The 23,537-nt window shown below is 41.5% G+C and overlaps 1 protein-coding gene across 1 annotated transcript in view; it reads left to right on the forward strand.

Annotated features, from left to right (window-relative positions):
• LOC106088385 (solute carrier organic anion transporter family member 4A1) overlaps positions 1 to 23,537 on the forward strand; it is a 158,214-nt gene that overhangs the window by 68,111 nt on the left and 66,566 nt on the right. Inside the window, exons 2-3 of the mRNA XM_059365314.1 lie at positions 21,101 to 21,414; positions 21,474 to 21,672. Coding sequence (XP_059221297.1) covers positions 21,101 to 21,414; positions 21,474 to 21,672 — 513 coding nt within the window. The remainder of the gene's footprint in view (positions 1 to 21,100; positions 21,415 to 21,473; positions 21,673 to 23,537) is intronic.

Raw genomic sequence — 23,537 nt, forward strand, 5'->3', positions numbered from 1 at the left:
ATGTATCGTAGATGTAAAGAGGCAATTCTGCTTATTACAAAACGTAGCATTTGACATTTTAAACATTTTCGGAGAATTTCAAGCATGGCTCAAGGGCACAAAATGCATACCTTAAGGGCAGGTCGGAGAGACGGCCCTCCAAGCAGTAATGCGAAAAGTCGAGAGGTCTCTCTAACTAAAGGAGTACTCGATGACGGCCTCCCTGAGTACTTAGAGGGCATTTAAAAACGAGGAGATGGGTCGACAGTCGCCGCTCTGAGTCGCACGGGCTGTATGCTACATAACAACACCATCAACTGGGACTTCGGAGTGTGGTCGGAGGGCGGGTGATAAGGGGAATGTCTCAGAGAGGGGTGTTCTAGCAAATTCTCTGGAACATAGTGGTAAACGAATTTCTAAGATGGAGACATGGACTCGAATCGGGCTTTACTACGATACACACAACATTGAAGGTAGAGCTCTGTGCTATAACGATAGACGCAAAAGAAATTCTGGGAGGGGATTAACAGTTTTGAAAATCTGTATATATCGCGGCCCTCCAGGCAATGGGTTCTAGTACAGTGAGGTCGAAGTGCGTGGTGGAATGTCGAAATCCCTGAATAGATTCCAGTTTCGAGGCATAGCGCATACGATTGGCGCTTACCCCTACTCTCTTCATGTAATTTCTTCTTATCACATATTTCTGACTTTTTCATTTCCTTTTCACCACAGACCAGACTGGCCACCGAGTGAACTCACCTATTCATGGTGGACTACCAATTCAAATTAAAACTAAACTATTAACAATAAAGTGTAAATTCCTCATAGAAATCACAGAATTTCTCCTTTTCTAAACTTCATACTTTTTTAGTTTTGAAATTTGTCCAAACTTCAAATATTATCAAGTGAAACGAAAACGGAACGTAAAATTTTGTTTTTACTGAATTATACATTCCGGTTACGGTCGACAGACGTACGGTAATCATTTGTATGTGTAGTTATGCTCTCGTAAACATACCGTAAATGTAGCAAAACGTGCCAGCTGTTTTGGTTTGGCTTATGAATACACATACAAATGATTACCGAACGTCTTTCGACCGTAACCGGAATGTAGAAATCAGTAAAAACAAAAAATCGCGTTCTGTTTTGGTGCCAGTTGTTAAAAATTGAAGTTGAAGTGAAGAACAAATTTCAAAACCAAAAATGTGTATTTTTACAACAGCTATTGTAGTTATATTCTATAATTTCTCTGTACAATTTTACAATTTATTGTTAATGGTTTAGCAGCAGCCCCCCATTAAATGGGTGGGTTCACTCGGAGGCCAGTCTAGCCAATTGTGATACCCTAGTGAGAAGGCGAAGTGTGGATTAAAAAGAGATAGAATATGGCACACACATCTGTCTGAAAGAACGTATAATCCTCCGACAGTTTAAACGCCATTCCTATGGTGAGAGTCGCGAAGTGTACTCCCAATCCAGTCCCTGACTCCATCTTGGAGCCATCTGCGAAAACCGAGGTCTCCACAGCCTTCCACCATACAAAGGCCCCATTCATTCGTATTCCTTTTTCACGACAGTTTCGAATAGAATACTAGGCTCAGATATTTCGCCTTCTTCGACAACTGTAGGATGATTCCGTCCAAAGACTACAGTCTAAAATTCGGTAGCTCATATCTCGGATTGATTGAAGCGCCAATTCTGTATTTCCTATGGTCATTCTCAACACATTTCTCTTAGCCCATCTCGAAAGTCTTCCTAGTGACCTTTCTAAAATCTCTCTGATAGTGGATAGAAATTTGCTTCGCAGTGCGACGTCGTCCACATTTGCAGTAGTACGAGGTCGTCTTCCAAAACGATCATTCTCACGCCATCTCTCTTGGGTTCCAATATCACTAGGTTCCAGAGAATTGGCGCTCCTTTTGTCATCCGCTTCTGACCACACTGTCTCCGAAATCCATGTTAATAATCATACCACGTAGCAGAGAAACTCGGTTGGACACCCGGCGACCCAAATCCTTGGCCTTATCTCTACGTTGTAAAATGCTCCCTCAATATTCGGGAAGAGGGCCATCTTGTACTCTTCCAACTTGCCCTTAAGGCATGCATGTTCTACTTCCAAAGAGTAGAAACCAGTAAGGAGGGCAAAAGTCGGGCGGTGTCGACTGTATAACACCCTACACCTACCCTACAAGTACAATGTTGGAGCTATATCCAATTCTGAACCATTTTTGATGGACCTCGGCGAGCAAAAATATGTTCAAACTGTAATAACTACGGTTGGCAAATGACAACGTTATTGCAAATTACCCAAAATCTGACAAACATATATTGCGTTGCCCAAAAAGTAATTGCGGATTTTTTAAAAGAAAGTAAATGCATTTTTAATAAAACTTAGAATAAACTTTAATCAAATATACTTTTTTACACTTTTTTTTCTAAAGCAAGCTAAAAGTAACAGCTGATAACTGAGAGAAGAAAGAATGCAATTACAGAGTCACAAGCTGTGAAAAAATTTGTCAACGCTGACTATATGAAAAATCCGCAATTACTTTTTGGGCAACCCAATATATGGGAGCTATAACTAATACTGAACCGATTTACATAATTATACCCTACACCACTACTGTGGTACAGGGTATTATAACTTAGTGAATTAGTTTGTAACGCCCAAAAGGAAGAGAGCCATTGATAAGTATACCGATCGACTCAGAATCACTTTCTGATTGGATTTAGGTATGTCCGTCTGTCTGTCTGTCCGTCCGTCTGTCCATGTTAATTTGTGTACAAACTACAGGTCGCGATTTTCATCAATACAATACAAGGAATACAATAAAATAACTAGAGCGGCAAAGCGGGCCTCCTAGAACCTTTTCTGCGTACAGGTCAATAGCGTTAACGACGCCGCCAAGATAAAAATGTTTCTCTCAAAAACCCATGTCCAAACTAACACGTTGAGGCCTTTGATGAAACCCCATTTTCCACAGGATACGACGGGATTCACGGAGACACCGAAATCTTGGAATAATGAGGTTGATCGAAGGATTGTCATTACAGAATTTATGGTGAAGGAATCTTTGAGGAGCTTCAAAACATTTATGTCACCCGGACCTGATAGAATATTTCCGGCGTTAATACAGAAGGAGGCGGACTGGGGCCTGAAACCGAGGATAGATAGTACACTGATTCTACAGGAGCGTAATAAGACCAATAGTTACATACGCCTCAGTAGTTTGGTGGACTGTGATGGAGAAAAAGTTCAATGTAAGAATAATAAAACAGGTTCATAGGCGGAGAGATGAGGTCCGCGCCCACTAGGGCACTGGGGGCAATTTTAGATATCCGACTCATACATACAGATCAAGTGCGAGGCAGCCACTGGGGCTATGAGACTTAAAGCGATGGGAGAAGGGATTGAATATAGTAGCAGTTTATACCATCGGGGTATAATCGAGGCGACGATAGGAAACCTGGAAGGAATGGAAGAGGTTTCCGATCGGATACCCGATACGACACAGTGGCACTGTCTTGGATTGACGGAACCCTAGTATTGCCATCCGGAAGATAATTTTACAAGGATGGATCAAAGCTAGATGACAGAGCAGGCCTTGGGTCTACATTGAGAACCCAGGGACTGAAATCTTTTTTAGATTGCTTGACCATAATACGGTCCTGCAGGCTGTGTTGGAATTTGAGCAGGAGATTGACGCCTTCTCTGAGGATAACACGATCCGCATCGTCTAGGTGCCGGGCCATAGCGGAGTAACTGGGAATTAGAAAGTAAGGCCAGAGAACTGCCATCAATAAACTTGGTTAACCCGAAGCCTTTCGGGTCGACGCAGTCCGAGTGTTAAGGGCGTGGACGACGAATGTGCATGTAACCCTGTGGAACAGCGAAACGGTCGGTACGACGGTGAAAATCCTATGGGGAGATCCATGTAACCCTGTGGAACAGCGAAACGGTCGGTACGACAGTGAAAATCCTATGGGGAGATCCGGATCGTAAGATGCGAGGCTATTACTGAAAGGAAGTATGAAGGAGGTCAGTATAGCTTTCGATATCATAACGGGACACGAGCTTACTTATGCAAAATTGGTGCGGCAAGTGATAGCATGTGTAGGGCATGCGGGGAAGATGATGAGACGTTGGAGCATTTTCTATGTCATTGCCCGGCTTTCGTGACTTGCAGATACCGGCACTTAGGTGGGGACCAGACATGAACCAACCAGTACCAGACATGAACCAACTTACGGAGTGATATGCGAAACAATTAAAGATTTTGTAAGCAGCACGGAATTCCAAACTTAGATTTTCTTTTTCGAGGTGACTTTTTTAGTCTCTAGAGCGCACAACAAGCCGATTAATGGCTTAGGTGTACGGGACAGATTAATATCCGCAACCTATTTTCAATCTAACCTAACGTAAATACGAGTACATATTTGTATACCCTCCACCATAGGATGGGGTTTACTACGTTCGGCATTCGTTTTGTACTTCAACGAAATATTGATCTGAGATCCAAGAGAGTATACATATTCGTCCGTCTGTTAGTATGTCTCTCGAAAGTACGCTAACATTCGAATGAGTTTAGCTAGGCATTTGAAATTTTACAGAAATACTTCTTATTAGTGAAGGTCATTTGGGATTCTAAATAGGCTAATTGGTCCGTATTTTTATGTAGCTGCTATATAAACCGGTCTCGGATTTTGACTTCTTGAACTTCTAGATGGCGCAATTTGGCGCGGTTTGGCTGAAATTTAGCACGAGGTGTTTGGTTTTGATTTCTAACAACTGTGCTAAGAATGGTCCACATCGGTTAATAACTTGATATAACTGTCATGTAAACCGATATTGGATCTTGACTTCTTGAGCCTCTAGAGGGAGTAATTGCTAGTCGATGTAGTTGAAATTTTGGACGTGGTATACATACCCCACACACCTACACAACTGTGGTACAAGGTATTATAACTTAGTACATTTGTTTTCAACACCCAAAAGAAAGAGAGATAGATCCATTGATAGTATACCGATCGACTCAGAATTTTAGCTATATCTGTCTGTCCATGTTAATTTGAGCACAAACTACAGGTCGCAATTTCCATCCGATTTCATCTTCAAATTTGGTACAGGCATGTTTTTCGGCCTAGAGACACAGCCTATTGAAATTCGAAAGAATCAGTTCAGATTTGGATATAGCTAAAATATATATGTTCGTCCGATTTGCAGTAATCCGATTTGCAGTAAATGGTCATTTGTTAACCGATTCTCTCGAAATTTGGCAGGAAGGATTTTCTCTTGAATCGGCAAGATTTAGATATTGCTCTCATATACATATATTGTATATCAACCGATTTTCACTGCTAGAGCTACTGCAAGCGCATTTATTGACCAATCTTCCCAAAATTTTGTACAACGATTTCCTCGACGACTTCCAAAATATCCATAAAGATAAGTCGACATCGGTTCAAATTTAGATACATCTCCCATGTGTATGTTCGTCCGATTTTTAGAAATATTGCTATAAAGTGCTCATTTGTTAATCGATTCTCTCGAAATTTGGCAGGAAGGATTTTCTTAAGACTTTTAATATTACTGGTGAGTTTTATAGAAATCGTTTCAGATTTAGATATATCTGCCATTTATCGCCCGATTTTCACTTCTAAAGCCACTGCAAGCGCATTTATTGACCAGTCTTGCCAAAATTGTGCACAACGCTTTCCTCGATGCCTACCACAATATCCAGGAAGATTGGTCAAAATCGGTTTAGACTTAGATGTAGCTCCCATATGTTCGACAGATTTTGGGTAATTTGCAATACTGTTGTCATTTGTCCGTAGTTATCGTTTTGAACATATTTGCTTTGCACGAAATTTGACACGGGTTGTTTAATAACCCATCTGAAAACATCCGCCGAGGTCCATCAAAATTTATTCAGAATTAGATATAGCTCCCACTTTGTATTTATATGGTAGGTGTGGGGCATTATATAGTCGGCACCGCCCGACTTTGTCCTTTCCTTACTGGTTTTATGACTTCCAACAGCCATAACATGTACGGTCAATATCAGTCCCAGCCTTGCTATAGCTCCTATTTATTAAAAAAAAAAATCACTCAAAGAACTTGTATTAGACTTGGCTCGGCCGAAGTTAACGAGCTTCTACATGATTTGGTTTATGAACTTGTAATATTTGTGAATTGACACAGAAATTTAAATTAACTCGAGATAACTTTAAGATAAGCTTTTGCTAAACCGTTATCGGAAAGATGTTACAGTACCGATTTATACCAATTTAAAAGGTGTAGTCTTAAAGTAAATAAAGCAAAAATGTGTTAAGTTTGGTCGGGTCAAACCTCATATACCCTCCACGAAGGATCGCATTTGTCAAGTTCTTTGCACGGGTTCTCTTTAAAGGCAGAAACTAAAAAGGTTTAATCAACAAACTCCATTGTTTTTATATACATTTGGTTAGGTATTATTTCCGGTATATGTTTAAGAACAAAAATACGATGATCGGTTTGTATGGGAGTAATGCAGTCCGACCATATTTGGCATGGATATTGGAGGTTTTAGGAGAAATCATTATGCAAAATTTCGGCGAAATCCGATAAGAATTGCGATCTCTTGTGGTTCAAGAAGTAAAATCGGCAGATCGGTTTATATGGAAGCTATATCAGGTTATGGACCGATTCAGACTATACTTGGCAAGGTCATAAATGAACCTGAAATGCAAAATGTGTCAGCCAAATCGGATAAGAATTGCGCCCTCTCGGGGTTAAAGAAGTAAAATCAGGTGATCGGTAACTGTGGCGGCTTTATAAAGATATAGTCCGATATAGACGTCGATCAAGAATACACATAATCGGAGTTGAATATTGGTAGATGTTGCAAACGTAATGACAAAACTAATATACTACTTGTCCAGTAACGGTGGGTATAAGATAAAAAATTGAGAATATATATATCAAGTAGCAGGAGCGGAGCGAAAAAAAAGGTATCCGCTCCGGATCCCTGATTTTTGTAGCCCATAATTATGGCTTACAACTATTTTCATTTACTAATCAATGTCTACATTGAAGTGCTTACAATGTTATCTGGTAGACGGTAAGCAAGTTTATTGTGTCGTGTTGTCCCTGGTTGCATGCGGGACACACATCCTGAACGACCGCATCGTTCTTGAGCCAAACTACCTTAGTGAGAAGTGTAGAGGTTTACTTCTGTTACTTCGTCATCATGAATGCCGAGTCGGTCTGCCTTTATCTAAAGCCCTTCTTTTGTGCCCTGCCTTTGTAATGGTTGGTGGTTGCGACGGCTGCTGGAGAGAGTGCTGCCGGAAAGCGGTTTAAGGGTTTATTCTTTCCGAATTTGATAACTTGCAATGAGCGGATTAATTGCAGCCAAAAGTGGCCGGAAGAATTTTGCGATAATTTATAGTCTATAATTCATTGTTGGAAATTTGCCCACGAGCATTCCATTAAGGAAGAGACGAAGACTTGTCACATATCAAGGACTACTGCTCGATATAACTTTTGGCCTTACCACCCAAGTCCGATTATTAAAGTATGAACGGCATATCTTGATATGGTTATATACCAATATTTTTATCGTCTTTTATTGCAAAAAAAAAACTGAAAAACTTTTACAAGCCTTCTTTGGTGGGTAAATGAAGTTTTCGCCAGGAGAACTTAACAAAATGTTTGCTTGTTGTTGATTAGAAAGTAAAAAATATTGTGTCCGGACACAATAAATTGTTCGTAGAGTAAGAAATGGTATATATTTTTTTATGAAACACATTAAATTCATAGCTTTTTATTTCAACTCCATTCTATTTGTTTGGGGACATTTTTTCCAAATTTTATCATCGCTTTCTCCCTTGTATTTAGATTCAGATTACCTTTTCGAAGTTTGTTTAGATTAAGAGAAAGGGGCGCAGGGAAAAAAACTCCCAGGGTATTGTTATTCGGAAAAGGGCTGTATATATCTCAGCTTTCCGGAACAATTTTATAGCCATTGTCCTTTTTAATGTCTGAAGTTGCAAAAGGCCTTTTAAAAGTATAGCACGCCGAACCAACTATTGCATCCATATGCCCGCATGGTCTTTCTGCCCAACGCGTACCACTGTAGAGGGTATATTGGTATCCACCCGACCGAAATGACTTTGTTTACTTGTATGCCACTTGTGCCGTATGTAATCATTAAATGAATGAGTTCACTTGCAAGTAGGACAGGTTTGCGAGTGCGGGGTTTTTTATGTTCGATGGAGAATGTCACAGTGAGTTCTACACAAATTGACCTTTCTTTATGGAAAGGGGTACGACACCGTATGGTAAACTGCGATGTGGGTGAGAAACGAGGGACCTGCCCGTTTGCTAATGACCGGAAGCTGGGAGTAAACTGCATGCCATTTATGTTTGGTGCTCACAGCCTGCTGATCCGGTAAATTTTCCCATAATTCATGCAAATTTCATGTTAGCTGATTAATATTTTTGGTCACGTGCCGACCGTGTAACAGTAGGACGGGCATTATGCGGATAGAATGAGCAGCTGTAATATAAGCGTTTACGAAGATTTATCGCCGTCATATAGTTGTGGCCCATGGCAGCCACGGTGGTGATATTTATAATATTTGATTGCTTCCCAAAAGCCCTGTCATCGCTTCATATCCACCAGTCGTAATGTAAACAACAATTGGCAGGCACACCCACACACACCTCACCGAACTCCCCTGCGCCGGGATGAATTCAATTGAAATGCAACACTCCAATTGAAATTTCAAGTGAATTGCCCTGTTGCCTGTTGCAAAACGGCAGATACGGATGAGCGGCATCCACTCACCGCCTGCCCGCAACAGCATTGATCCTGCCTGTTTACCGCAATTTAAAGCGCTATGGTGACGATGCTGCTGTTGCTTTCGACGAAGCTGTTGCTGATGTCGCCGCCGCGGCCTATTAGTGGCCAATATTCGGATGAACATGTCGTTTGATTTGGCAACCTCCCGCACAGGTCATGTGACACGTAATCTGTAACGGCTGCATACTTTTTTTTTAAATATGGAAAAAGCTCTCGAGTGTTTGGCAATGATATCCGCTCGAGTGCTTTGGTTTCCTATTTTTTGCTTTGTTGGGCATTCAGGAGCGTTTGAAGTTATCGTTTATTGAAACATTGGAGGTTTGCTCCATTCGATATATTCCATTCGAAGCGCCACTTAAGAGGATTATACTTTCCGCATTCAATGCAAGATATGAGATTTGAATTGTTTAATTACGAGTGAGTATCTGATGGGTCAAAGGTGATGCCTTCGATTTGGTTTGCCTTAAAGTTGGTAATGATGGTGTTAGGCACGCTCTGGGTAATTTAAGGGGTGAATGGACATCTATTGTATAATTAACGAATCAGTGCAGGTGTGTTTCACATTTTTGTTTATAATACATTTCATTCTTTTTTATTGTATTCCTATTGCTATTGCCCTTCATATAATCCGGTTCACAACGCACAAAAAAAATTTTACCGATTAAAAGTGGTATTGATTTATAAAAATTCTTCAAGCAAGTTGATTAATAGATTTAATAAATTTTGACATAGAAGTTAGATTTTTGTTGTACTATGTCAAGTAATTCGTAAAAAAGGCATACGTTGAATATGTAAATTGGAAATTTTGGCCATGAACATTCCACTAAGGAACAGGGGCAAACTTCTAACATATGAATGAGTGCTGTCCGATTGAAGTTTAAGCTAAATGATAAGGGGCCTCTTTTTCATAGGCGAGCCGCAGTGCTACACCTCATTGGAGATAACTTTTTACACGGCATAGTAAGTCACAAATGTTACCAGCATTAGGGGGGGAAGATCACCCCTGATATTTTTTGCCGATTATCTTGCCTGGGTTCGAATCTCTGCGCTACGGTGGTGTCCATACGTTAAACATATTGTGTGAAACTATTTCTCGCGCGTTCTCTTGTGTTTTCTTTCACACATATGTAATACGAAGAAGTGTGTTCGTCTTTTTTTCCGTCATGGAAGAGGCACATCCCGGAGTGCCTTCTCCGCACGCTTCTGGTCTATGCCGGGATTGAAAAGAACCCCGGGCCTGGTTTGCCAGAAACGCCTCCATCATTGGTCGGTGTCGGTGAGGTATAACCGGTGCATGGAGTGGGTACATTTCCGATCTTGATATGGCCTCACTTCACTACGGGAGTATAGTCATACTGGATATGTTGCAAGATGCTGTGCGAACATAACCAGCAGTGGGTCACAAGCGACGTCGTCGTCGCCTTCTGCGTCCTCGTCGTTGGACTATCTCTTTGGGGTCAGACCACCTCCCCATAATTCTCACCATCGACCGCCCACACGACTTTATAACCTCTGAGCGCCGGACGTTTATCAATCAGAAGAAGGACGATTGGGCTGGCTTCAGAGAGTATACCAATTGCCGCTTCAGTGAATTGCCACCCTCCTCGGATGTGCTAGTGGACTAGAGGAAATTCCATCGTTAACGCCGCAGCCGCTCGCTTTATACCAGCCGGTTGAATACCCCAAGTGCGGCCCAATTTCCCGGCGCAGACAGTGGTACTCGCAGACGAGCGTGATGGGATTCGTTGTATGGACCCCGCCAACCCCAGAATTAGTGAGCTGAATCTGGAAATAAATAGGGTAGTCAACGAACATAAGCGGAATTTGTGGCTGAAACACTTGGAGCAATGTAACTTAGGCACGGGTGTAGGCAAGCTGTAGTCTACTGTTGAATCAATCTCGAACCCCGGTAGATAGGATGAAAGAACCTCAGTCACTTTTGGCGAAGTAACCGTGACTGATACGAAGAGATGCGCCAGGCTGTTCAGATGTCTATTTAATGTGCATCTCGAGAGGGACAGAGCAAGGAGGTGAGCCTTTTTCCGAGCCGATGGACAGCCATCACAATTAACCGTGGCGCCAAATCATCCAAGGCGTTGAGCCCCGACGGAATCTCTACATTGATGTTGAAGAATCTGGATTCAGCTGGAGTTGAGTACCTTAACCTGTCTTTGAACACTATTTTTCTTCCCGATGTTTGGAAAATGGGCAGCGTTATCCTGCTACTGAAGCCTGGAAAAACCCGAGTTTGGGGGAGTCATACAGACCGATCTCCCCTCTCTCACCAGTAGCAAAGAGCTTGAGGTATTACTCCTCCCGCATCAACATCAACATGGATTTCGAAAACTGCGTAGCACAACAACAGCTTTGCGTGCCATCATCGCACACATTTTCCGTGGCTTCAATCAGCATAGGCCATGTGATAGGACGGTCCTCGTGACACTGAACCTATCGAAGGCATTCGATAGGTTCATGGCAAATTATTCGAGGACATCGCCAATACGTCCCTCCAGCCAGGCCTGAAACGCTGGGTCGCGAATTATCTGTGTGGTCGCCAGTCTTTTGCGGAATTTAGGGATAAGAAGACGAAGCACCGTAGAGTGAAACAGGGAGTTCCCCAAAGTAGGGTGATATCTACGGCACTGTTTAACAAGCGTCAAATCCCACACCCTCCAGACGGCATAGAGATCGTATCATATGCGGACGATTGTACAATCATGGTATGAGGCCCCTCACCCGTTGTCGACATCTGCTATAGGTTGAACGTCTACCTCAACGAACTTGCCTCATATTTCGCTGCAAGATATCTGGACATATCTGCCACCAAATCGTCAGCCACATTGTTCACTACAAATACGAGTAAGGTGAATACTGAGCTGACTGTGATGGTCGATGGAGACATGATTCCGACCATCAAGTGTCCCAAAATACTTGGCGTCACATTTGACAGCTCTTACACATTCTCCCCACATGACACAGAAATTTGCGAAAAAGTCCAAAGTAGAAACAAGTTCCTTAAGTCACTTGCTGGCAGCACTTGGGGTGCAGACAAAGAAACCTTGTTGATCGGGTACAAAGCAATTGGCCGGTCTGTGGTAAATTATACAGCGCCAGTGTGGTCTCGTCAGCTTTGTGACGTCCAGTGGAATAATATTCAGATCTATCAGAATGCCGCCCTCCGAACTGCGACGGGCTGTTTTCTCAGTTCTCATGTAGATTACCTCCATCAGGAGACAAAGATCCTACCGGTGCGAAGACATAACTACATGCTGCCTAAGCAATTCTTTTTGGGCTGTTATCGCATAGACCATCCAAATCATCATCTTGTGGATAGATATCCACCGCCCAGAAGCCTAACGGTAGATCTTCATGATCTAGAGCGTGAGGTTCAGCGCTACAAGAGAGAACATCTAGATCAAGCGGCATATCAAGCAGGCCTAGAAAATATTCATGCAGACACGGTAGCAGATACGGTAAATGGTTACCGGGTGAATGTAGTCCTTGGAAATTGACCTCCCCCGACAAACCAGAGTAGTTCTGGCTCAATTACGTTCCGCCAGATGCAGCCGCCTCAACTCCTACAGAGCAAGGATTGATGCCGACGTGCAAGATGTATGTCCCGCTTGTAACCAGGGACCGCACGATACACGTCACCTGTTTAACTGCCCAGCCAGACCCACTCGCTCAGACCCAGATCCCTGTGGACGCACACCATCTTAGTCGCAGAGTTCCTGGGTCTTAACACTCAACGGAATCAAGCAGACGAAAGATAGAACACAACAATCTGCTACAACAAGAACAACAACAACGAAGAAGTGTGAATGAGCCAAATGTATATCTATCTCTATAAAGATTGGTTTTTATTATTTCTCCATAAAATGTAATAGTTTACATAGAATTGTTCAATGCGCTATTACACGACATGGATATGTCTTTTTGTATTCACATGTAATTGAAAATGTTTGTCAAAATTGTCAATTTACATACGATTCATCATTTTTGCTATCACACCTGTATGTTATTTTCGTATGACATAACCAAAAAATTTGAGAAAAAGTCTATTTTTTACGCGTAATAATTGTCAAAGTTGTGAGAAAGCTGATTAAATCATAAATTTGTGAAAACAATTTAATTTTGGGTTGCTTTCTCTCGCCTGACAACAAAAACAACTGATTCCTTTATGTTTTTGTCAAAAGGAATAAAGCATGCTCTAATTACATGTACGAGAAGAAGAAGAGAACAGCTAGTGGGAAAGATGTCAAACATGTGCAAGTGTCGTGCTTACCCCGTAGATACGTTTTCGCGATATATTCGATATGAGTACGGCCTACCACAATGTATGGCCCTTGATGCCTCCACACATAATGTGATTGGAAAGACTTTTAACCAAAGACGAAACGCGTCGCACATTGGTTGGTGTGTTGGAATCTCTCGCTTTCCTTTTCCATTGCAAAAATCTCCGATCACAATTTATTGTAAAAAGTTTTATGCCCAAATTGTATAAAGCACAAAAAACAGGATTTGAACAAATAGAATTGATACATTCAAACGATTTTTGAAATTCGTGTCCACTCTTTGCATATCAGTCGGCATGTTGGAAATAGCGTCGCGAATGTTGTTCTTCAGATGTGCTATGGTCCGGTGTCGATCGATTTCACATAAAACTGTTAGAGATCGCCTCTGAGAGAGACAAGGCGGTCGTTTCTAACATTCATTTCTTCGAAGCTTGCAAGAAAAAATTACTTGATCATGTTCCTGTAACGAGATACGTTAATTATTCCCATGGCCGACATCGCACACCAGACAGTAACTCGTTCAGAATGAAGTTCAAGCGGATTTACACCACTTCGCTTGTTGACGCAGCCGGAAATGTGAAAGTGAGCCTTGTCACTGGAGGAATTTCAAAGCGAACGCGGAAGGCACGTTGCGTAGGAACATGTGAGCTTTAGAAAAGAATCTCTCGACGGCGAAGGCCCGCTGCTCCGTAGACCAGAGCATGACGGCGACTCACTGGAGAGAAAAACAAACTTGAGGAACTCCAAGTTCCTCCAGATGCGACCCTCCCCACCCCACTCATTGCTTGGGGGTTTTTTCAAATAAGTAAATTTCTCTGACGCACCCCGTATTTTATTTTAATATGTTACTATCCAAATAGAAAATATATTGGCTTCGAAAACGGCGCTGAGGACGGAAGATAATGCAGTATGACTTCATGTGGATCTAGATTTCGTGGTGTTGTGCCAAAAATGCTAAGATTGGTACAGAAGAACTTCTCTTTAACGAACCGTTCTCTGTAATGAAAAAAAAATTTAAAACACATCCTTTTTCCCCATTTTCACCCATTTTAACCTCCCTATAACGAATTTTTCTACAACGAATTTTGTTAAAGCTCAAGCTGAAATTTTCATAAAATCGTATCTCTCTATAACGAATTATTAAAGAACTCTTTTTTATTGAAGTTCACACAAAAAAAAAAGAGGAACAGAGTGCTGTATAAGGAATATTGTGTAGCGATAGGACGACAGAAAAAAATGGTAAAACGTAAAGCTTTGCGTTTTGAAAACAAGCGCTGTATTGTATCTAAAATGGATGAAGGCTTGTAAAAAGTAAAAGTATGGCCGAAGAATTTGGAATTTCCCTCGGATGAAGACTTTCTACAGGCATCACACATCAAATATTCAATGTATTATTTCCAACAACTTCTAAACCAAACACAAAATTCTCCAGATATTCATGCACTGGAGAGGTGATGATTTGGATAGGGAGATATGTTTGATGGAAGTTGAGAAGGCCTTAGGCGAAGCAAAACTAAATAAAGCTCCAGGTGAAGATTGTGTGCCATACGAGTTTTATAAATACGCAATTGTTGAAGAAAGAACATGTACTTGCAACGTTATCTTCGAAAAAGAAAATATTTCTTTACTTTAATTGGCTGTGACAGAATATTTGTTCCACTAGCCGAACGTAGAATAGCGTTCCAAGCGCCTCGATCTTCTGCGCTCATTCTAAAATCTCTGACACCAAGTTTCGAGGTGTCTCCCACAACTTGATCTTTCCATCGGGCTTTTGGTCTTTCCGGTTTGCGTGTACCACCGTGTTTGTCTTCAAAAGACTTCTTTGCTGGAGCTTCTTCATCCATTCTGACAACATGACCTAGCCAACACAGTCGTTGTATTTTGATGGGTGTAACTATGCTATCGTCGTCATACAGCTCATACAGCTCGTGATTCATACGTCGCCTATATTCTTCGTTAACGCAAACTGGTCCATATATTTTACGAAGAATCTTTCTCTCAAATACTCCCGGCACTGCCTCATCTGCTTTCACAAGCACCCATGCTTCAGAACCATATAACAGCACGGGTAGAACCAGTGTCTTGTAAAGTGTGGTCTTCGTCGGTCGAGAGGAGGCCTTATTTCTAAACTGATTACTTAGTCCAAAGTAGCATTTGTTTGCCAGTATTATTCTTCACTTTATCTCAAAACTGGTGTCATTCGTTTCGGTTACGGCGGTGCCGAGGTAGATAAAGTTACTGACTATCTCAAAGTTGTGGTTCCCAACTTTCTCCATGTTCTTTATCTGCTCGGTTGTACAAGGCTTTTTGGGAGTGGAAACCATCCATTTCGTCTTATCTCCATTTACTGCCAGACCCATTTTCACTGACTCTCTTTCGATTCTTTCAAAGGCTGCAGTTACTATTCCAGTGACCGAACTATGATATCGATGTCGTCGCCATAGGCGAGTAGCATGTGTTCTCTTGTGATTAGTGTGTCATATCTATTCAGATCTGCATCTCGTATAATCTTTTCCAACAGGATATTAAAGAGATAGGCTGTCTCCTTGTCTGAAACCTCGTTTGGTATTAAATGGTTCGGAGAGATAAGGAACGCGTATCAGCAAGTGTCATCCTGCAAAGTCATATTAATTTTGCAGGGATACCAAATTCAGACATGGCTTGAAATACCTTTGAACGTACAGGAATATCGAAGGCGGCTATGTAGTCAACAAAGAGATGGTAGATGTTGATTTGTCCTTCTCGGATCTTTTCCAGGATTTGGCGCAGTGTGAATAACTGGTCTAGGGTGGATTTACCAGATCTAAAGCCGCATTTTAGGTTTTAATCTTTCACGCAATACGCTCGAGAGTATCTTGTATGCGATGGGGAGGAGACTTATTCCTCTGTAGTTGGCACATTCCGTCTTGTCTCCTTTCTTGTGTACGGGACATAGAATGCTGAGGTTCCAATCATCGGATATACGTTCTTCTAGCCAGATTGCACAGATAAGCTGATGCATACGCCTTATCAGCGTGTCGCCTCCGGTCTTAAATAGTTCAGCGGGTAACCTGTTGGCTCCGGCTGCTTTGTTGTTCTTTAGCCGGGTCACTGCTACTTGGACCTCATTTTGCCTAGGAGATAAACATTCTATACTATCATCGGGGATAGGTTCTGCGGTATCCTCTTCCCCGCCAACGTCGGACACTAGCAGTTGGGTAAAATGTTTTTTCCATATCCTCAGCATGTTATCTGCGCCAGTTACCAGATTTCCCACTTTGTCTCTGCAGAAGGATGTGCCTGCACCAAAGCCATCTGTTTCATGTTTAGTTCTTTGGTAGAATTTCCGGACTTCATTCAGACTCCTGTACATCCCAATTCGCTCACACTCACCTCTTTCCATTTCTTTTTTATTTCTGCGGAATGGACGTTTCTCCTCTCTCTTCTTTTCTCCTGATACCTCTTCTTCATCTGGCGCGTTGCTACTGATTGCAGGGTTGCTCTATATGCCGCTTTCTTGGCTTCAGTAGCATCTCGACACTCTTGGTCGTACCATGGATTTCTTGGGGGAGGCTTCCGGTACCCGGGTACGGATTTCGCGGCATTTTCCATGGAGTGGGCAATAGTTTGCCACTGCGCCATTATATCATCGGAGCATGGAGTGCTTTCATCAAGCAGTTGGGTCTGTCGAGTGGATTATGGCGCTGCCATTTGTTGTGTTTGCAGCTTTTCAATGTCCAGTTTCCGTGCAGTGTCAGATCGTACTTTTCTCGCCGTGTTCAAACGGGTGAGAACCTTTGCTGCAACATGGTAATGATCCGAATCTATATTCACTCCACGGATCAATCGTACATCTAACACGCTGGATGAATGCCTTCCATCTATCACAATTTGGTTTCTCGTGTTTTGATCGGGTGACAGCCATGTGGCTTTGTGAATAATTTTATGTTGAAATCTGGTGCTACTAACTACCATGTTTTTTGCCGCAGCGAAATCTATCAGCCTCAACCCATTACTGGATGTCATCTCATGGAGGCTAAACTTTCCGACTGTTGGACCAAAAATGTCTTCTATATGATAGGGAATCTTCGCATTAAAATCTCCCAGCACGATTTTAATATCATGATCGGGGCAGAGGTCAAATTCTCTCTCTAGGCGCTCGTAGAAAATATCCTTGATCTGCTCGTCTTTGTCTTCCGTCGGGGCATGGGCACAAATAAGGCTGATGTTGAAGAATTTGGCTTTTATGCGGATTGTGGCTAGCCTCTCATCCACCGGAGTAAAGCTGGAGACAAGGTGTTTCAGTCTCCGATTAACTACAAATCCACAGCCAAATTCATGCCTCGTGTTATGGCAGCTTTAGTATAGTTCGTCACCGTTTGGTGTTGTAGTGACGCCATTCCTAGTCAATCGCACTTCCTGTAAGGCGGTAATCTCTGCCTTGTACTTTCTAATACATCCGCCAGCGCGCATACTGCACCTGCTCAATAAAGAGTGCGGACATTCCAGATGGAGATACGCAAATCATGGTCCTTTTTTCGTTTGCGTGGGTCGTCAACGTTGGGGGGGGGGGGGTCCGTTTTTACTATTCCTTTGTTTCTCATAGTTTTACGGAGGCGGGTTACTGGCCCTCGTTGTGGCGAGCCGCTTGCTACAAGATCCGACGCTCGCCTCCAGCCGCCCCAAACCTGGGAGCAGACGCTGATGTTGGCCATTGGTTATTTAAAGGCGCCAATAACTCGCCTTGTTATCTCGAGTATCATTGGCACTCAGTATTTAATTAAGAGCCAGTGCAACCTGGCTGGCTGCCCGCGGCCGCATTTGCAGCTACTCCGCATAAAAACGGAGCTTTCCACCATCCGCAACCTGTGGACGCGCCCGGTAGCTTTCAGCTAAGCTTCCCGTGATAAAGACGGACACCACACAAGTCGGAGCTCATAGTTCCAGCCTGTGTGGTGCTCATAGTTATCCCGTGTCGGCCAGGGTATCGATACTATCGATATTTGTTATTAAAACTATCGAATGTTGCGATTATCGATAGCTCTATTTTTAGCTCATCAAGAAAGAAAATTACTCCACTTCCTATATTTCTACCGAATGAAGACATTCAACTATTACAGCAAAACCAACATTTTGCCAACTGCTACTCTAAGTAGTCGTCGATTACCATAAGAGTAAGTTTTCAATGTAAGCATATTTGCAGCCTACACTATTTTCGGCGTACCTCCCGTTCATTCACATATTTGCGCTAAATTTATTCGGTCTGAAATAATTCATACAATCGAATATTGCCTGGCTGCAGACCATTGGGTAATCTGTTTCTATTATTACAAAAAACCCAATCCGAGAATTTCCGATTGTTAAATTATTTTAAGACTGAATAAATGTAGCGCAAAACAAGTAAGAACAAGTGAAATCGTGCTAAGTTCGGCCGGGCCGAATCTTATATACCCTCCACCATGGATCGCGTTTGTCGAGTTCTTTTCCCGGCATCTCTTCTTAGGCAAAACAGGATATAAGAAAAGATTTACTCTGCTATTAGAGCGATATCAAGATATGGTCCGGTATGGACCACAATTAAATTATATGTTGGAGACCTGTGTAAAATGTCAGCCAATTCGAATAAGAATTGCGCCCTTTGGGGGCTCAAGAAGTAAAATAGATCGATTTATATGGGAGCTGTATGGGGCTATAGACCGATTCAGACCATAATAAACCCGTATGTTGATGGTCGTGAGAGAATCCGTCGTACAAAATTTCAGGTAAATCGGATAATAATTGCGCCTTCTAGAAGCTCAAGAAGTCAAGTCCCCAGATCTGTTTATATGACAGCTATAGCAGGTTATGAACCGATTTGAACGATACTTGGCACAGTTAATGGATATCATAACAAAATACGTCATGCAAAATTTCATTCCAATCGGATAAGAATTGCGCACTCTAGAGGCTCACGAAATCAAGGCCCAAGATCGGTTTATATGGTAGCTTTATCAGGTTATTGACCGATTTGAACCATACTTGGCACAGTTGTTGGATATCATAACAAAATACGTCGTGCAAAATTTCATCCCAGTCGGATAAGAATTGCGCACTCAAGAGGCTCCTAGGAAGTCAAGACCCAAGATCGGTTTATATGGCAGCATATCAGGTTATGAACCGATTTGAACCACACTTGGCGCAGTTATTGGATATCATAACAAAATACCTCATGCAAAATTTCATTCCAATCGGATAAGAATTGCGCACTCAAGAGGCTCCTAGGAAGTCAAGACCCAAGATCGGTTTATATGGCAGCTATAACAGGTTATGAACCGATTTGAACCACACTTGGCGCAGTTATTGGATATCATATCAAAACACATCGTGCCAAATTTCATCCCAATCGGATAAGAATTGCGCACTCTAGAGGCTCACGAAATCAAGGCCCAAGATCGGTTTATATGGCAGCTTTATCAGGTTATTGACCGATTTGAACCATACTTGGCACAGTTATTGGATATCATATCAAAACACGTCGAGCAAAATTTTATCCCATTCGGATAAGAATTGCGCACTCTAGAGGCTTAAGAAGTCAAGACCCAAGATCGGTTTATATGGCAGCTATATCAGGTTATGGACCGATTTAAACAGCACTTGGCATAGTTATTGGATATCATAACAAAACACATCGTGCCAAATTTCATCCCAATCGGATAAGAATTGCGCACTTTAGAGGCTCAAGAAGTCAAGACCCAAGATCGGTTAATATGGCAGCTATATCAAAACATGGACCGATATGGCCCATTTACAATACCACCCGACCTACACTAATAAGAAGTATTTGTGCAAAATTTCAAGCGGCTAGCTTTACTCCTTCGGAAGTTGGTGTGCTTTCGACAGACAGACGGACGGACAGACAGACGGACATGGCTAGATCGACATAGAATGTCGCCACGATCAAGAATATATAAACTTTATTGGGTCTCAGACGAATATTTCGAGTAGTTACAAACAGAATGACGAAATTAGTATACCCCCAGCTTATGGTGGAGGGTATAAAAATAATTTGAAGGCGGCCCTGGCCTCAGCAACATGTTGTCTTTGTTGAATATTACAAATATGAATTTTTATGTCATTTTAAAAAATTTTACTACAATTTTTAGTTTAGAATAAATTTAATTTAAATTTTATCTTTAGACAAAACCATGTTGGAGGGAGCTCGTGTCTGCTTGGAGAGCCCGCCCCCAACCTGGCTACGTCCCTGGCCGATATGCCCTATAAGGGCTGATTCTCAGGGTCCCATCTTTACAAAAGTTTGCATTAGGTAATCGATTCGGCGTCTTAATTTGTGCGCAACAATATAGTCGGCTCCGCCCGACTTTTGTCTTTCCGCACTTTTTTTGTCTTGCCTTTAATATTCAATTCTTCTTCTTTTATGGCGGTAATATCGACCTTGTACCCTTATTGTACATTCGTCAGTGCGGAAAATGCATCTGGAATTTCGGATTCTAAATCGACATTGGGATCAAAGCAACCATGTCCAAAAATATTAAAGAAATTCAAAAGTATTCCCAGACAAAGTGTCCATTAACATGAACTTATGGTTAGAATAGCAAATATGCAAACATAAAATAAGAAAATATAAAGTCTGTGTTGTACTACAAAGTTTTTGAAAATTATGGCAACTTAAAATTTTTCTAGAAATGTCCATATGTTCATGGCTTATAAAGAAAGATTGAGCTAAATAGCTACAAACACTCGTATGAAATTTTGTATGACCACTTCGAAAAGTTGGAAGGGAGTTCCTGGCGAATGAAAATCAATTCAAACGATGGTAAAGAGAGTCTCTTAAACCTTGATTGTGATAAGGAGCGTTTGTACTTTGAAGAGGTTTGGAAAGATATTCGTAGGTTCGAACTGCTCATATGTGCCAGCGACATGTCATCTTTCGACTTAAAGTTCAGATGAATTGTACAGAGTTTGCCTGCTACAAAATTTACCTTTCCTTATTGTCTTTTGCAGGCCTGATAGTGAATGGATTCATCAATGTGGTAATTACAACAATCGAAAGACGTTTTGGCTTGCGTTCACGTCAGACTGGTCTGGTGGCAAGTGGCTATGACATCGCTTCATTCCTGTGTCTTGTGCCGGTGACGTATTTTGGTGGTCGTCTGGGAGCTTCCAAGCCTCGCATTATTGCCTGGGGCGTTATGCTGCTGGGCATCGGTTCACTAACCTTTGCTTTGCCTCACTTCCTGGTAGGGCCCTATAGGGCTACTATGTCTGCGACCAGCACGTGCAGAGCTGTTAGCTGGGAAAATAACCACACATTACAGGTATGCGGTATAAAATCTTTAATTGTATATGTATTTCCTTATATCAGTCTAAATTTTAGAGCTGCGACTTAAAAAACGCTGTAGACTCCTCTAATGTTGTAAATATATCTGATGAGGCTGCCGATAATTTGACATGGACCGTATGGTTGTTCTTTGCTGCCCAACTGTTGCATGGTGCGGGGGCTTCGCCCCTGTTCACACTGGGTGTTACCTACATCGATGAAAATGTCTCCAAGAAAATGTCATCTGTGTATTTAGGTAAGTTGCTCTTTTATCACTTCATTATTGCTGCATCAATTCTTCAAAGGGACGCCATTGAGCATTGGGGCGAATGTCGAAGGTGGTGTGTAGCTAATAAACGTGTGAAGTGATGCATAAATTTCTATTTACACATTTAAGTTTTCTCAATTGTACGTTTCGTTTCTTTGACACTGGAAGCAGACGGGCATTTAAGTAAACATAACGAGTTCGTAGCTGTTTTCCTTTAGTTGCTGTGCCAATGTAGGTTTGGGGCTGTTGGGCGCGTCAACGCAAATAATTCGAATATCATGCACTGAGAAAAATGGCGGTACTTTGCCAATACCTGTTGCCATTATCTATTCACATTATTGGCAATCACTTTTAATATAATTTTTAATCAATTCAATACCAGACGAAAGAGGCTATACAGATAGAAAAGGTGATAACAAATGTGATTATTTCGATACCATATACTATTGATAGTAAATAAACCCCTATGGTATTGCTTTCATTATTAAAATTTCAATGACCAAACCGAGATTGTTTTAATACCATACGCATTATCACTTAAACATTTCACCACCCTAATGAATTAAAACAAATGTCGTTGAAATTATTTTTTTTTTAAATCCCCAAAAAATTGTACACCTTGACAAACCTCCATACGTTTTGTTCAGCATTCCACATACATTGATTCTCCGAAATGGCTTTTGTATGTATAACCCAAGACACACTAATGATCATTCACTTCCTACTTCGTATGATATTTATTTTCATCTCCGAAATACGATTTGGCGCAATGGCAAATTTTCTGTCTGCAAAAATTACACAACTTCCGTGGTACGTCCGAGATTCTGTGCATCTGTTGGAAGTTGTATTGATGGCTTCGAACACTAGACGACGGTAATGGCTCGAACGGCTCGAACGGTTCGAAATGAAACGCGTCCCATCGTGGTTGGTGTGTGCGTCATTCTCTGGCTTATTTCTTCCACTCGTCTCGAAAGAGAAACAAGCAAAAATTGTAAAATTTATTGATCTTCGCCCTAACAGGCAAAAAACTAGAAAATGAAAAAAAAAAAATATTTTGCCACAATGACAAGACTATTCGCGTGGCTCCGGCAATACCTAATAGTATCCTTTGCCTGGTATTGAATTAAATAATGGTATTGTTGAAAATAGACACCGGAATCTTGGAACAATGAGCCAGTATTTATGGTAAAGAAAACCTTGATAGGCTTGCAACTATTTAAGTTACCCGGAACTGATGGAATATTTCCGGCATAACTACCAGAGATCTGCAGCGGTCGATCGCAACTCATACCACAGCGCATATTTTTTTTTTATTTTTTGAGTGACCAAAACAGAATATTTCTATGTATGTATTGAACTGAACCACCAAGCAGGCCGCGTCTTGAAAGAAGGGTACATGAGCATGTTAAATCCTTAAAGACTGATAGCCGACAGTCCATATAATTCGTTGATGACATTTTCATATAGTTGTCGCGAAAATCATGCATGGCATTTTAAGCGACATTGTGAACGAACATGTCAACTGGTCTCATATTAACTCAAGAGACAGGTCTGTTACGATGTCCTTTACAGAGTCCGTTTTTCGAAGAAAAAATAAACAACATTTTAAATTTCCCAATATAAAAATTGTGCTGACTTGTTTGTGCACACAGTAAGTGAATTTGTCGATAATCCAATAATATAAGAGAATAATATAGATATGCCATATCGGTGACAAAACTCATATTGTCTTAAAGATACTCTTTGAAGATATTGTCATGATAGACATTTGAACTGCTGGGCAACGCTAATTGAATGAGTACACAAGCACATGATGTTTAAGGTGGTGCTTTTTTTTATTTAACCGTCGTTGC

Source organism: Stomoxys calcitrans, chromosome 3 (genome assembly GCF_963082655.1).
Source record: "Stomoxys calcitrans chromosome 3, idStoCalc2.1, whole genome shotgun sequence".
In the NCBI taxonomy this organism is placed as follows: domain Eukaryota; kingdom Metazoa; phylum Arthropoda; class Insecta; order Diptera; family Muscidae; genus Stomoxys; species Stomoxys calcitrans.